The 17,332-nt window shown below is 40.9% G+C and overlaps 1 protein-coding gene across 1 annotated transcript in view; it reads left to right on the top strand.

Moving 5' to 3' along the window:
• Positions 1 to 17,332, top strand: part of LOC139660676 (glutamate receptor ionotropic, kainate 2-like) — a 96,201-nt gene that overhangs the window by 57,858 nt on the left and 21,011 nt on the right. Inside the window, exons 2-3 of the mRNA XM_071538880.1 lie at positions 5,743 to 5,910; positions 8,033 to 8,290. Of these exons, the coding sequence (XP_071394981.1) occupies positions 5,743 to 5,910; positions 8,033 to 8,290 (426 nt within the window). The remainder of the gene's footprint in view (positions 1 to 5,742; positions 5,911 to 8,032; positions 8,291 to 17,332) is intronic.

Below are 17,332 nucleotides of genomic sequence, written 5' to 3'. Positions count from 1 at the left end.
GAAAAAAGTTTTGTTAGGACGTGGTTCAGTAAGAGCATTGATAAGCTTTCCTAGTGCACTCTGTCACAAGAAGATTTTATCGATCGCCTATAGAAATAAATTCAAAAAGCAGTTTATAAGACTTGCAACAGATGTGGTTTTCGCGGTTCCGAAGACCCACAATAACTCATTCTCTCTTTATTTACTACAGGCAGGTACTTGACTTGTATAACATCAAATGCTCCCGAAAAGGAAGTACAGCTTTGAGCTAATGCCAATATCCTTCTGGCAAAGATCGGAATGTTCTTTAGGGTTGTGATGATGCCATTGATTGCAATGCTACTACCAGTGTCATAATTAATAATTCACAACTTCTGACGGGGGGTTCCATCGATTGGGGACTATAGGGTGTGATGTATGGCCTGATTAAGACACAGCACTCTGCTTACAGGACAAATGTCCATACAGAGAGACAGGGTCATAATGGATTAGTCTCCATAGTGGCTGTAGTGCCTTCAAGCCACCAGGGACTCGACACTGCAGGGCTGAGGCCACCTGTCAGTCACTGAGCTGCCTAGTGCAAGGCTAATGTTAGATTCTGCAGACCCTTCCTTCCTTAACAATACTCAACAAGCAGCAAAGCCACAGGATTATTACTGGTTTAGCCGAAATTAGAGCCTTGTACATACTGTACTTTTTAATTTAATATAATCTCTTGACTAGAATCGTAGAACAGTGATTCTCAACCTATTTCATATCAAGGACCCCCTAATTTACACATTAGAGCCACAGACCCCTAACTTGATGAGATTTTGTCTTTCGGACCCAAATCTGAGAATATTTTTATTGTTAGATATGATTTTGTCCAGAATTCCAAGACTATCTGTAGTGTAGGTAGAGAGATAACAGTGAAATGATCAAAAACTATGATCAAAACAGTCATTCTTCTACCTCTCTAATTGTGTTAACTTTGTGTTAAATGAAATAATGCTGAAGTTGAACAATTCCTCAATTTGCTGGGCACCCCCTGGAACCCCCTCAAGGACCCCTGGTGGTCCCCGGACCCCACGTTGAGAACCACTGTCCTAGAACACATCCACAGTTTACTGGGACTTTGCCTGGAACATCTGTATTTATCATGGAACTTTGTCAATTACAAGTATTATTTTGAATGACAAAGATAGATACTGTATTTCAGGTTGATGTAAAATTCCCCAATGTAAAGACTTGCAATAAGATCAAGCCTCTGCTTGGAATAAAAAGAGACACAAATAAGATAACCTAATAAAGAAAAGATAGAGCTTTGTTATTGTCAATTACAATAGAATCCATTTTTTAATTTAGCTGTTTTCAAGAATAACTAGGTTTTACAAATTGGTGCAAGTTAGGAAACTTCATTTGACAACACTTCAGTGACAGCTTTATAGCAAGCCAGTATAATTTGCCAACAATATCAGAAGAAATATCTCACTTCCTTTGTTTGGATATTGGCTATACACTTCCACTAAAAAGTACACACTTATCACAATTGACAGCCGTATTTGTCATGAATTCAGGATGATATTTGCACATACCTGAGTGTTTAGCTAACACTAAGCTAGCTAGTTACACAAGAGATTGCATCTAACCTAGCTAGCTTGCAGTGGTAAGTGACAAAAAAATATCTGAGGCTTGCAACAGTAAGATTAAAAACAGGATGTGCTTGTCTATAGCTCATATTTTAAGTTGTCATCTAAGTTATGTAGTGAGGGTAGGCATATTTTGCAGGATTCTAGAGGTGGTATGTTGGTATACCTAGTTTTCATTAAGCTAAACCCGGAATTTTGAGATGGCAGCATGTTTTTGTGGTCAAATAACATGCTTTTCATGTTAAAATGTTTCATTCTCATGTTTCATATGGTCCAGAGCAGAGATTCTCAACCTTTTTCATGTCAAGGACCCTAATTTAGTCCACATTAGGGCCACGGACCCCCGTCTGATGAGATTTTGTCTCTCAAACCCAAATCTGAGAATATTTTTTTTGTCAGATATGATTATGTCCAGAATTGTAGATAGAGAGATAACAGTGAAGCTATGACCAAAACAGCCATTCTTCTACATTCTATAATTGTGTTCACTTCTTCTAAATGAAATAATGGTGAAGTTTAACAATTCATCAATTTGCTGGGGACCCCCTGGAACCCCCTCAAGGACCCCTGGTGGTCCCCGGACCCCACGTTGAGAACCACTGGTCTAGAGGAGCGATACAATGGAGTTCTCAGTTCTGATTGGATGAGTCACATTCCGTTGCAAAATACCCAATAAACACTCACCTGTGACCATATAACAGTTAATTTATATATTAAAGATACTGTATTATATAAACACTCACCTGTGACCTTATAACAGTCAATTTAAATATGTATGATATAATACTATAATAAAGAAATGCATACCTGTGACTTTATAACAGATATTTAAATATGTATGATATAATACTATAATAAAGAAATGCATACCTGTGACTTTATAACAGATATTTAAATATTAATGTACTAACCAAACACCACCATTCAAACAGGTACTTTTATATCACTGAGAAACCACTTTGTTTAGCCACTGTTCAAAAACTATATTACTAGGTGGCAAAATAACATTTAATTATTAATGATTATAATATATTAGAATATAATATTTCATCATCAGATTTCAACATTTGTCTTCTTGGCAACACTTTACAATAAGGGTCACTAAGTTAAGGGTTAGTTAATGCTTAATAACAGTTAACTAATATGTAATTTACTAATGTGTTCATGTTAACTAAGGTATTCATTTATACATTATTTAATAGTTTATAAAGATGACTATTAAATAATGTATACATTAATACCTTAGTTAACATGAACACATTAGTAAATGATTACCAGACACATTAGTTAACTGTTAATTAAGCATTAACTAACCCTTAACTTAGTGACCCTTATTGTAAAGTGTTACCGTGTTCTTTTTTTGTATTATTACAATGGTGTGTTACAGCCATTTTATAAAAGCCATAAGCTACTCAGGACTGTGATTTACAGCCATTTTTGAACAGCTAAGAAGACTTTCCTCTGCTTGGCGTCGTGCCTAACAACGCCTCTTAGCTTTTCTGAAATCTCTGTAAACCACGGCCCCGGGTGGCTTATTGCTTAAGTACTTTAATCAATTATGGACGGCATGTTTTGATGGTACTACGTTTAATTTCCAGCGAGCGCTCGGGCCCGCTCGGCGATCTTTGCGCTCCAACAAATCCTTCAGATGTGCGAGGCAGGTAGCGGTGGCGGGGAGCGCTGCGGTCAGTGTGTGTCCAGTGTGATTTGATCAGATTGATGAAGTGCTGATGGATTTCTCTCTTGACTGATCACCGCTCTGGGTCTGGGAGGAGCTCTGGGGTTGGACAGCATTCCTTCAGAAAGGTTGTTGCCTCTGGTGGCACACGCACATACACACACATTTGTACTCAAATTCTAACCTTAACCCTAAAAAAAAGGAGTAATCCATGAGTTCCAGTTTTTTTTAAATTTATTTAGTCTCCATCTTTGGTGCTAAGCACTCATTGCTGTGGTGTTTCTGCACTGCACTTCCCAGAGATCACCTGTCAATCAAACAGTGTGTCCACTACTGTGATGTCTTTCTCCTTGGATTTTCTGTTGATGCAGTCTGAGTTTCTGTAGGTCTTTTCTTTTGTCTGTGGTGGCTATGACTGCTCATGCTAACTACCCAGTTTTTCTTCTATTAATTCCAAACAAACCGGAAACATAAAACACATCACTTCCTGTGTGCCAGAGTAGGGCTGGGCGATATGGTTGAAATCAATATCATGATAATCATAAGGATTTTTCTTGATATCAATATAAATCACGATATGGTTCATGTATGCAAAATCATGTTAAATAATCAAATTAATGTTCATCTCATTGAACCGAATGGTAATGTTAGGTGTGATGTCAAACAAAACAGAAATATTCAAATAATATTCCTACCATACCTCATTTTATGAGAGTTTTTAAGTAAAATTTGCTTGTCATCATCAATTTAGACAGCAGAAATGTGTGTCACGATATCAAAATATCTTCATATCACCACAATATGATTCCACTGAAAGACGATAAACGATAATATTGAATTATCGCCCCAGCCCTATGCCAGAGGGTTTTTTTTTTCCAACAAAGACCTATCAGACACCAGGTGTTCAGGACAGCAAATGGAAAAGCTTTCATGAACTGGGAATAGGTTGAATCACTGTTGTGTTATATCAGTTGGTGATAGTGAGTACACATTTATTTACATAAAAATGTTGTGGATTATTAATTTAACTTTAAAATCGAAACCCAAATCCTAACCCTAAAGAAACGAGGACCAGCAAAATGTCTTTGGAGGATTTTACCTTACATCTTTTCTTCCTCTCTTTCCTCATCTCACTTAACTCCCGGTTCATTTTATCCCACGTCTCCACAGCCGCGCAGACAAAGTGAGCAACTTTCTCGTGTGGATCCATGTGTATTCATATTCAAGCCTCCCACTTAGACAATCACCTTTCTACTCTTCACATCCACAATGATTCATCTCCACGTTTCACCCGCCAGATTCCTTTCAATGGCGCCGCGGAGATTCTCAGCAGGAAATGGCGCTTCTCGTGTGTGAACGGAGCCATTCCGAACGCTCAGCTTTCCAATTATAGTACATCCCGCTTAACTGATGCTTATTAATTCCTTCAAACTCATTATGGCATGCAAAATAGGGATCTCCCATGAGATGAATACTAATGAAAGTAGAAACTTCTCTACAGTACGTTTGTGCCGCCGCCGCTGCTGTCAGTGGTCCTTTCTGTTTAGTTGTTTGCTTTAAACTCCAGCTGGCTCATTCCACACAATAGCATACAGACAAAACTAATTCCCCCCCCCCCCGCATAACAGAGCGTTCGCATTTCCAGTGTGTCCACCGGCGAGTCGGCATTGATCAGACTCAGCCTCGTCCTTTAGGGATCGCCCGTGACAGGAGGTACCTGCAGTATTTTGTGCCGCGGTGTGTATGGATTACGTCTAGACTTGGAGCGGACCCTACAGTAGAGTAGCTGTAGTCGGGGAGTAAATAAAGCACTGAGTTTCCGGGCTCCCACTGACTGACACTGAGCCAGCAGGGGCAGGCCATAGGGCTAACCCAAACAAAACACTTCAATCTCCCTCTGTTGTGCTCCAGCGGCTCCCCGAAGGGCTTGATTGATTGATTTGCTGGCCAATCAGAGCGCATTGATCTAAGAACCCCACCCTCCACCTCCCCCCCCCCCCCGCAACTCTCTAGGCTTCCTCTCCGTCCAATTCATCTGCCGGCTGTCAGAAGTATTCACTGGAGGGCAGTAGCTGTGGAGGCCCGCACTTTTAAAAACACTTTCCCCTCAGCTTTTTTTTTCTGGAGAGACCGCCTCGCAGTGCAACCATTCCCCGCCGTATCCTCTCCCCGGATCCAGTTCCTGCAGCACGACTCCATCCACTCCACGGTATCCTGAGGCCCCCGCGCTTCATTCGTGTATCAGGATATTAAAAGCCTCATGCGCTAGGGTCATATGTGATTCACCTTTGTACAGTCGGCGTATCGGTTCCTCTGTGGCTGACAGTGATGATTCTATTTCGAGTAAAACGCAGCAGTGTTTAGGGCGAGTCCTCTCGGGAAGCAAAGCGTCCCTTCAATTCACCGGAAAACTGATCGATCATTAATCAACTCTTCCTTTCTCTTTTCCCTTGACAGGAGGAATATTTGAGTCCATCGAAAGCGGCCCATCAGGCGCGGAGGAACTAGCCTTTAAATTTGCTTTAAACACAATCAACAGGAACAGAACCTTACTGCCAAACACCACGCTCACCTACGACATCCAAAGGATAAACATCTACGACAGCTTCGAAGCCTCCAGGAAAGGTGGGATGTGTTGTGTTTGTCAAAAATTTGCCTCTGGCATCGGTATGCTGTCGCTCTGTGTGTGTGTGTGTGTGTGTGCATATGCATACGTGCGCGTGAAGGCGTGTGCACATATGCTATGCCGTAGCTATTTTGCATTGTAAATGTGTTCCCTGTTAGAGGGTTGCGAGCCGCAGCGGCTGAGATTGGGACAATTATAATCAGGCATGGGAGAAATGGCTGAGCACTTCAAACATAAACAGAGAGAATTGATTGGTTTCAGGTAATGACTCAGCGGCAGTAATTCAAAGACCTGTTTGGCCCCCGGAGACAGCCTATAAAGTGCCATAATCTATCAGTTTTGTGTGTGCATCAGGCTGACATTTCAAGTCTCTTATCAATTATGGGCCATTATATCCTGTCTCAGTGATTTAGGCAAGTCCCTTATATCAAATAAGGTGATTGGAGTGCAGCCTGGCTACTACAAATATATGCTATTATTTGCATGTCTTCCAAGTGCAATCCAATGAAAGCAAGCTGAATTCTCACCTTTGCTTTTGCTCCAGCTCTGTACTATGGAATCACATTGGACTGGATTCTCTCAATGCAGACGAATCAGCATGAAATGATAAAGCCTAGAGACATGGTGAAGGAAAAAGCTCTTCCTGTGCGTTCACGCTGTGAGCAGCTCAGTCGATGTGTCGTCCTATTCTGACCGATTATGGGTGTGTTGTTTTTATGAGCGAACATAGCTAACTTGTAAGCGCCAGCATTGATGGAGACAGAAAATACTCAATAAGATGAGCGTACCGCCGACCCGGACGATGGACGCAACTCTTCTCCAAGCATCGTTTTTTGAGACGTTTATTCCTGTAGTCTCTCAGATAAATGTTTTACAGAACTGGGAAGCTTTGAATGGCTGTACTCTCATCAATTTTGCACTTGCCTGGCAGAAGTATTGTTTTTTTTAAGATTCTTTTTTTTGGGGCATTTTATCTGGGCCTTTATCTGAGCCTATCATGTAATAATCTTCTGCCCCTTCTAAAAAATTCTACAAATGCTACTTATTCCTATTAAGGGCTTAGCTGATGAAGACTGTGATATACAGTTAGTTTGACTATTGTTGACAAAATGCACTTATTGTAAGTCGCTTTGGACAAAAGCTCAGTTCAGCTCAGTTTATTCACAAATCAGTTAAAATACAAGTACAATCATATGAGACATAATCGAGATATGTGAAATGGGACACCCTGATAAGCTATCTGAAGCTTGAGAATAGGGGCCCAGACACTAAGCAGATAGTATTTAAAGTATATGTTTACTAACACGTCTAGATTTGAAAAAGTGCATGTATTATACAGTAACACTTACAACCTACAAAACACCTAAGACCCTAAAAAGTACTACTAAATGGTCCTAAGACATTTATTCCATCAGTCTAAACATTGATTAAATAGGTAAGATACAATAAGTAGAGACATATGGCAAGTGGAAATAACAGTACAAATTGAATGGCTTTCGGAGTAGAGTAACTAGAAGTCTCCAGCCATTCAGGGTATTCAAGCTTAAACATATTTTAGCAGCAACTGCTGTCTTAAACTCTTTTTGAAAACAGACACAGAGAATGACATTTTTATAGTGTTATCAAGCTCATTCCACACCTGTGGACCTCTGCAAACCACGCTAAAGCTCGTACATTTAAGTTTACGTTTCTTACCCTTTATAAGATGCTTTTTTCTAGTCTTACAAGTATGCGAGGGAAGGTAAGTCAGAATAAGGTCACAAAGTCTGTTGTTGAGCATATATACAACATCATACGTTATACAAGCATTGTGAAAGATATTACATTCAGTAAGCTTCAGAAGACTGTAGCTGTGGAAAAGAGGGTCAGTGGGAGCATTTACCTTGGACCATGATATGGTAAAGCTAAATGCTAAATGACTTAATGTAATGGAAAGAGAGAGGGGGATGACATGCGACAAAGGTCCCCGGCCAGATCGGAACCCCGGACGTTGGATTACCTGGTATTCCATAGGAAATGAATGGAGTTCCAGTGAGTTCTCGATCGCGTTGCTTGCAGTGTGAACGCATGGTTCCCGTAGTCCGACGGGTGGGAACTAACGAGTGAAATGTTCTTCCCCAGCTTGTGACCAGCTTTCACTGGGGGTGGCGGCCATCTTCGGCCCCTCTCACAGTTCCTCGGCCAACGCGGTCCAGTCCATTTGCAATGCCTTGGGGGTGCCCCACATCCAGACCAAGTGGAAGCACCAGGTATCGGACAACAGAGATGTCTTCTACGTCAGCCTCTATCCAGATTTCTCCTCCCTCAGTCGGGCCATCCTGGACCTGGTACACTTCTTCAAGTGGAAGACGGTCACTGTGGTTTATGATGACAGCACCGGTAAGGCCGCCAACACTTCCTGTACTTTGCTGTGGGTGAAAAAGAGTCATGACGTGTATTCATTCCTGAGCCATTTTTATACTGCGCATATTCTCAGATTTTTCTTATCAGACACATTGGATTATATGATGTAAAACATATTTTTTTCATTCATATGTTTACTTATCATGGTCTAATATTGAAATTGTTGGTTGGTTGCTTAGTAACCCCGCCATTTTCTCTATTCCTATTTATATCTTATTTTTCTTTGCTCTATCCTATTACTATTTGCTGCAACAACCTGAATTCCCCACAGGGATCATTCATGTCTAATCTAATCTAATCTAATCTAATCTAACCTGAAGAACATCATTTTTGCCCTATTGCAGCTGAGTATTGTTTCCTCCTGTGCTCTGCTCTATAACTGAAGCACCTTGGTGAGTTTCTGAGGCTGCAGTAGAAATGTCTTTGTTACTGAGGTAAACAGACCTTGATCAACCCCCCAGTCTTGACAAAATCAGTGTGTCAGGTCAGCGGGCAGCAAACGACCCAGCAGGCCGGGTACATGTACCATATGCCAGGGGTCAGGGTGGATGCCAGCCTGCGAACGGGCTGCCAGGCCTCCCGGAGCTCTCTCCAACACATACACTGGGACCAGTTTGGCCCGGATCGCAGTGCTGTACTGTATGTTCATTGTAGTCAGCGTTCAGGCCAAATTAAACTCTAATTTGAGGAGTCATATCACGTTATGCCAACCGCGTATGCTAAATTACAGACAAGCAATCAACCGAGTAGGCAAGCAAATCAGCAAATAAACAGGCAGAATGTGAAGAATGTGATCATTCATGAATTCATTCATTTTCTTTACCCCAATTATTTCTGTTCTGGGTCATGAGGGTGCTGGAGACTATCCCAGCATGCATTGGGTGGAAGGCAGGGAGACATCCTGGACAGGTCTCCAGTCCATCACAGGGCTGACACAGATGCCCACACACTCACATTCATACCTATGGGCGATTTAGAGTCTCTGATCCAGCTGACAGTGGGAGGAAACCAGGAGAACAACATGTAAACTCCAAACAGAAAGGACTGGGCATCGAACCCACAACCTTCTGGCTGTGAGGCCACAGTGCTAAACATTGAAACACAGTGCAAAATATGCATCAAAGTAAAAAAACTGCATTGTAATATACATGAAAAAACAGATGCTGCTGTTGTTACATGTGGCGGGGCATCAGTTTACAGGTGTTTTAAGCTGGATTGCATCAGCCTAAAGATTCTGTTTGCCTTTCAGTGATTCAATATCTGGACAGTGTGTGTGTGTGTGTGTGGGTCTTTGCCCCGCAGGCCCTGTAGGCAGCTTTAGGGAGGAATTGATTGCCGCTGATCCCGCCACCTCTGTTAATTAAGGTGTAAAGTGGACGTAGCTGGTTCACTATGGGGTTAATGGTGGCTTGATTTTCTGTCTCGGAGATAGGAAATGAGATCCTTGGCGCGACCCCGCAAACAGCTTCACCTTGCCATTGTCGCCGTTTACACAGGTGACCCGATGGAGAGGACGGATAGGGCTGATCATTGGACACTCAGGGCAAAGGGACAGAGCTGGAAATCGGATCTGACTGGAGTCCTTGGGTCGACTCAGTATTCTATTTCACAATGCAACGCGAACGCCTCTTTCTCTCCTCTTGTTTTGGTAAAGCATATTATCCGACATATTGGAAAAGTCAGCGTACCAGAACATCTATATTACCATATCATTCTCATGGGACCCCTGCTACCCCCCCTACCGCTACCCCCCCCGCCCCGCTGTTCTAAACCGTGTCTGCTTTTCGACAATGGGATATAAAAGGAGTCGGAAACAACCTCTCTTCCTTTGTGCTGTTTCTCCACCAACCAGGGAGCAAACAAGCAAATCAATAACCATAATGGGACTCCTCTAACGGCTCAACTTTATAATGGCAAAACTGAGATGGCAGCAGCATGTGTTGTAGCTCTCCCAGCCAGCCATAACATCCATACAACTGCCTGGAACGCCGCTGCCGCTGCCGCCGCCGCCGCTGCTGCTGGGAAGTTTGATTGGGCCATGAGGGAGGGCGAGCCGCGATACAATAAAACACCGGCATTGAGAGAACTACTTCTTTCAGCTGTACACAGTATGTAGTCCAATGCGTACCTCCGCTCTCCAGTATCCCAACCAGCTATTTTTCCTTAGTCGTGGGAGGAAAGGAGAGTGGCAGCTTAAAGGAATAGTTCACCCAAAAACTGAAAATTCTGTCATCATCTCCTCCCCCTCATGCCAGTTGAAGCACAGGTGAAGTTTGTCCATATAACACACAGGGAGGCTGCCAGCACAACTCCATAGCAGCCTTCTCCAAAACAACTGAAGTCAGTGGGGACCAGTTCTTCAGAGTTCCAAAAAGACCTACAGTATATTTACACCATCATTTAGTGCAAATCTTAACTACAGCTGATTGATTTGCAACAAATAATGGTGTATAGGTCTTTCTATTCACAGTGTGATTGTTTGGCTGTTTTTGTTTTGGAACTCTAAAGAACAGGTCCTCCATTGACTTCAGTTGTTTTGGAGAAGGCTGCTACCAAGTTGTGCCGGCAGCCTCCCTGTGTGTTATATGGACTAACAAATTTCACCTGTGTTTCATTTGGCATGAGGGTGAGTAGATGATGAGAGAATTTTCATTTTTGGGTGAACTATTCCTTTAACTGCTGCTGTTGTGCTCAGGGTTAGACCGATACAGCAGGCTGATATCCTGTTTTTAAAGCTCCGATATTGGCCAGTCAGTGTGGTCTGAAACAATTCATCGAAAAAAAATAAAATAAATCGCAAAGGCTGCAAGTAATTGCTTAATTATTGATTTTTAAAATATTTCCTATGAAATTTTGTGTTATTTACTGTCATTTGTTTGTCTTTTATTTTATTTAGTGTCATTTGTTTGTCTTTTTATCTCTTGGTTATATGCTTATTTTATCAATACCTTCATTTTTAAAAAAAAAAAATTCTTTTTTTTAACAAGGTATTTTAGTGTTGCAGGTAATCTTTGGTCCATGAATCGAGTACAATAAACTTTTCTTTCAACATTTTCAAAGTTCTGAAAAATGTATGACAAGAAAAACTAATGATATTCTTTTTTTTTTACAATTTTATTTTCCGCTTTTTCAACAACATAACAACATTGTAATACATTCAGTGTGAAATACCAAAATACAAAAGTTTGCATTTTGTCCATTTTTATACCCCCCCCCCCCCCGACGTACATAAATAAACGGCAAAATAGATGAAAGATGTAAAAATAAATACACATACATTCATACAAACGACGTAGATATTAGTCACAGTTGTCTATAGCCAATCTACATTGTAATTTGGTTTGAATAAGAATCAGTTATGGAAGAGTACACCAGTACAACAGTTTTAGTGTTTTCATATATGTCAGAAATGGTTGCCAGGGGTAAATTTGACTCCAAAAACCTCAGAAAATGTATCAAATATAGATGTCAAATAATTATGAAGATTTGGACAAGTCCAAAAAGTATGAATGAGGGACCCTGTTACTGTCTTACATCTGTTGCATAAGGGATCTGCCCCTGGAGAAATCTTAGCCAACTTTTCTTTGGATAGATGAAGGCGGTGTAAGACCTTGAATTGTAGTCTGTTATTTCAGATGCCAAATCGTCTTCCCACTGGGATCTAATAGTGGAAAGAGAGGGAGAATGCAAAGTTGATACTATATAAACTAATGATATTCTGATATGATGGAGGTTCCTCCCTGATCACAGCTAGTGAATATGTGTTATTTTTCTATCAGATGTCAGACCGGAGACATCGCTCCAGTGTGGTGTGGGAGGATTTTACTCAGCAGCTTCAGGGGTGGCAGTGTGTAAAATCTGCAGTGTCATTTTTATGGGTTTCAATGGAGAGTTTTAGTGTCCCATGATGGTCTAAATGCTGTTTCAGAGGCTTTTCCACCTTGACAAGAATACAATTCTGGGGGGAAAACACTGAACATTATGTAACCTAAAAAGGTCAAATTGGAAGTCATTGAATATCTGCAAAAAATATGGTCCATCGGCAGCTTCTATCCAAAAACATCAATATCAAAAAACCTTCAGAACCAGTTGTAGTAGAAACAGATGAGAGACGCATATATATTGGCATCAAATTTCAGCTATCAATTCTATATATCAGTCTCAGCTATCAGTCTTCAAAGCCCCCCCCCCCAGTCAAACCCTATTTCTGTTTATAGCCCGGTTTCTATGGCAACAACATCCCGAGGCTGTCCCTGCGGTGGCGGAAGAGAGAAAGGAGACGCTGTATTACCCCCCCCCCCCCCCCCCCCCCGGCGAATCGCGTCTCCATTCACTGTGACTCAGCTCGCAGTCATTTTTAATTTTTCCGCACTATTTTACCCCCTCTCTCTCTCTCACTCTCTCTCTCTCTCTCCGTCTGTCTGCCCTCGGAAACGTCTTGTGAAGCACTTTTCTGATGGTGCAAAAATAAAACGGGGGGGGGGGGGGAGGAATAATTGAAATGTACAACAAACATCATTTTTGCTGCATCGCTTCCCTCAGTAAAAAAAAAAAAAAAAAAAAAAAAGGTAATTTACTCAGAGGCCAGTGCATGTCGTGTGTTTTTTTTTGCGGGCCCCGGCTATGACCGTGCGCCGCCTGACAGTTTTTTAATTGCGTCTGATGAAAGGTCAGCCGGGGGGGGGGGGGGGGGGGGGGGGGGGGGGCCCGGTAAGACAACGTGTTCAAGCGGTAGGGCTGATTGCGTGGTGTCATTCCAAAGGGGTCGTTTGAAAGAGAAAGTGATTCAGAGTCAGTTCTGATGGGTCAAGTTGGCATTTAGAGGGCAGACATCGTTGATCTTGGCTGATTCCAGGTCAAGGTCAAGGTAAACGTTATTATCCCGCAAGGGGGGATTCATGTGGTCGTACACGTCTCGTTTAAAACACAGAGGTACACTGTACATGCACTAGCACACACACACACACACACACACACACACACACACACACACACACATCAACAGAATATCCTGAGCAATGCTGGCAATATAAAATATACATCATATACCATATACAATAGGGCTGAACAATTAATCGAAATTTTATCGAAATCGCAATATGGCCTACTGCAATTTTCAAATCGCAGGAGGCGCAATATTTGTTAAAGGTGAAATGTGTCAAAATAGCATTTTTAAGTGAAATATTGTGGTGCTGCAGAGATGTCCTGGCCTACACATTATATTCTACAGATTTAAGAAAACATCTTTGTTTGGTACAGATCCCCGCAAAAATCACACCATAATCATTTCAATACGTTTTTCAATAAAAATGAGAATAATGATGTAAAAATGATCATTCCCTCTAATATCGCAAATCATATCGCAATTGCAATATCAGTCAAAATAATCGCAATTAGATATTTTTTCAAAATCGTTCAGCCCTAATATACAATCTAAATGTACAATATACACAATCAAATACCCAGACCTAGTAATATAGGTGCATATCTATCTCTCATTTAGTAATCTAATTGCTGTAGGCACATATGATTTGCTGTACCTTGTTGTTCTAATTTTCTGCTGCAGGACTCTGCCGTTTGACCTGCTACTCCTTTCAGGTGTTAGATATGATTTAGTTAGACAGGACCTTGGGAATTTCAGGTGGAGAGGATGGGTAGGATCGTTGAGGATCTGCTCAGCCTTTTTTAAAACAAGGTCATTGTACAGCTGTGCTGCAGACACCTGATCAACCCCAGTGATCCTACTTGCTGTCTTGATCCTGCGCTGCAATTCGGCATGATCTTGAACACACATACTGTATTTCCGAAGGTGCAGATCAGGCCGAAGGACAAAACGCTCTGCAGGACAGATTTGTAGAACATCTGGAGGATGCAACGGTCTACTCTCAAGTGATTCAATTTCCTAAGAAAGAACAGCCTCTGTTGTAGTTTCTTGCGCATTCATTGAATCTTAAGTGATCTTAAGTGATCATTCCAGGTGGCACTTCCATGGAAATTGGGTCATTTAAGATATGTGATAATAATAATAATGGTAGTAGCAGTAGTAGTAGTGGTAGTAAAGCTTGTTTTATTTTTCCAAAACAAAGTCCTATTAGCGAAAAAAGTCAAATACTGTATACTCTATAGCTCTGTGACTGTTATTATTCTGTTATTCTATATATTTGACTTGATTTTCCCTAATGAGAATAACAAAAACAACAATACTACTACTACTACTACTACTACTACTACTACTACTACTACTACTACTACTACTATTACTACTACTACTACTAATATAGTAGCAGTAGAAGCAGCAGTAGCATATATTATAGCAGTAGTAGTAGTGGTAGTATAGCTATTATTTTATATTTAGGTAAAAATAAGTCAAAAACTATAATTATAAAAAAAAGCTATAATTATTCAGACAACTATATATTTGAATTGTTTTCCCCTAACAATAATAATAATAATAGTAATAGTGGTAGTAGCAATAGTAGTAGTTGTAGTAGTATTATTTTGTCATTATTATAAAATACTATACTATAATATTACTAATTTCAAGGGTAAAAACCCAAGTCAAACATACAGTCAGTTGAATGTGTCTGCTCATGTAAAAGTGTGTATATATTTGCTTCCACTGAGAGTCCTCTAAGTGTACTTCAGAGTGGAAGTGAGTCCCAGGACCCCTCCAGTAATCTGTTTCAATTTGATGTGTGCGAGTCTCCACACCAGCAGCCCCAGTCCCATCATACGCTCCACTACCACTCAACAGACTGTTTAGAGAGGGGCTGACTGGCTCTCCACAACGCGCTATGATAATCCCACTTTCGCTGTGCTGGGTCGCTAATAGCGGCTGTAATGATTATGTTGCTCTGATGCCATACTGTGGTATTACGTTTTTTTGTGATTTGGAGTGGGTGGGGATTAGGAGGTGGCGTCGAATTGGCCTATTTCTACATGCAGCTATTTCTGGTTAGAAATTTGTTCAGTAACTTACAAAAAAAAAAAACAATTAAAGGGGTATTCATTTAGGACTATATCGCCCTCTACTGGAGACCAAGGGATTGCAACAACATTGACAGGTCGCGGACACGGACATAAATAATAGTCACAACTTTACAATAAAGAGGAAGTGAGCTAGCTAATTAGAGCAGAGATCCAACAGAAACGTCTAGTGAAGAGGTAATACTGTATATCAGTGGTTCTCAACGTGGGGTCCAGGGACCATCAGGGGTCCTTGAGGGGGTTCCAGACTTGTTAAACTTCAGCATTATTTCATTTACAAGAAGTTAACACAATTAGAGAATGTAGAAGAATGACTGTTTTGATCATAGTTTCTCTGTTGTCTCTCTACCTACAATACAGATAGTCATGGAATTCTGGACAAAATCATATCTAACAGTAAAAATATTCTCAGATTTGGGTTTGAGAGACAAAATCTCATCAAATGGGGGTCCGTGTCCCTAATGTGGACTAAATTAGGGGTCCTTGATATGAAAAAGGTTGAGAATCACTGCTGTATATCACCATGCAAAATACTGGAATAATAATACTGCTTTGTCATTTTAGCTTTAGCTGAGATGTGTTTTGAGTGGAGTTGGGAGCGTCTTGAAACTCCAATAAATGGGAGAGTTTTTATTCCAAAACAGGCCAGAAAGTGAGTTTTGAAAGCCAGAAATCTCAGCAGCTGACCAAGTAATCAGAGTCATTGGTATTGATCAACAATGCTATCAATCCCCCACAGATATATTATGGTTATTTTGTGTTATAAGACGCCAAAAAATCTGCCTTAATGCACCTTTAAACCCCGCAACACTGTTGTACTCCTCTACTGTCAGGTGAAAAGAATCGTATCTCCAATAACCGCTGATCTTCAGGGTTTTATTTGAACTGAGGGATTACACAGATCACATACTCTCGGGCGCGTGGAACCCTTTCAAAACCCATTGTGCAATTTGAAAAACGAGTCTCTCGCTTTTGACGTTCCCAGAGATATGAGGGTTTCAGCGGAGACAGAAGTGTTATATTGTCGCCGTGGCACAAGCTGAGGCTTACGGGGGGGAAATATCAGCATGGAAAATGATTGAACTGTTGTTTCCTCCTGTCTGTTCTCAGTTTGTCTTTTAGCTGCCGTTCGGTGTTGATGGTGACAGGGCACTAATGAAAACAACATCTGCATAGAGCGCTGACAAGGTGTTAAGACAACACACACCATGCCAGATAGATGCCTCGGTAAAGTGGATTATTGAACGTGGGTTGTCTTTCAGCCTCAGGAAGATCCCTATCGCATTTGGCTGTTACTGCTATTTTTTTTTACACATGTACATCTAATATGTCAAATGAGATTATACAAGTCATATGAATCACCCCCTCTTTGACTTTTTGCACATTTTCTTGTGCCATAAAATGAATTCAGAACACTTTTATTTGGAATTTTTAGTTTGGAGCGGAGATTCAAAAAGCAGTGGTTCTCAACGTGGGGTTCGGGGACCACCAGGGGTCCTTGAGGGGGTTCCAGGGGGTCCCCAGCAAATTGATGAATTGTTAAACTTCAGCATTATTTCATTTACAAGAAGTGAACACAATAAGAGAATGTAGAAGAATGACTGCTTTGATCATAGTTCCACTGTTATCTCTCTACCTACAATACAGATACGTCATGGGATTCTGGACAAAACCATATCTAACAATTAAAATATTCTCAGATTTGGGTCCGAGAGACGAAATCTCATCAAATGGGGGTCCGTGGCTCTGATGTGGACTAAATCAGGGGTCCTTGATATGAAAAATCACTGTTTTAAAGTTTAAAATTTCAGCAACAGCAAACAACAAAAGTATTCTCCCCCCGTAACTCATTTGACTATATTGTCTCATGGCAAAAACGTTTCATAACATACAATATATTATTCATTTTTCAGCTTTATGGAATTGTAAGGCATTTTCAATGGATTTTCTAGTGCAAAAATTGCACTAATTTTACATCTCTTGCTAGGAAATATAACACCAGCTCCCTTCCATACATCTTAATGTGGCTTT

Source organism: Centroberyx affinis, unplaced genomic scaffold, assembly GCF_046629955.1.
Source record: "Centroberyx affinis isolate AG114_WGS23_722 - 3 ecotype Tasmania unplaced genomic scaffold, CSIRO-AGI_Caff_v1 ptg003359l_1, whole genome shotgun sequence".
NCBI lineage: Eukaryota > Metazoa > Chordata > Actinopteri > Beryciformes > Berycidae > Centroberyx > Centroberyx affinis.
The sequence above is the reverse complement of the archived record's forward strand: the minus strand, read 5'-3'. Positions and strand labels throughout refer to the sequence as shown.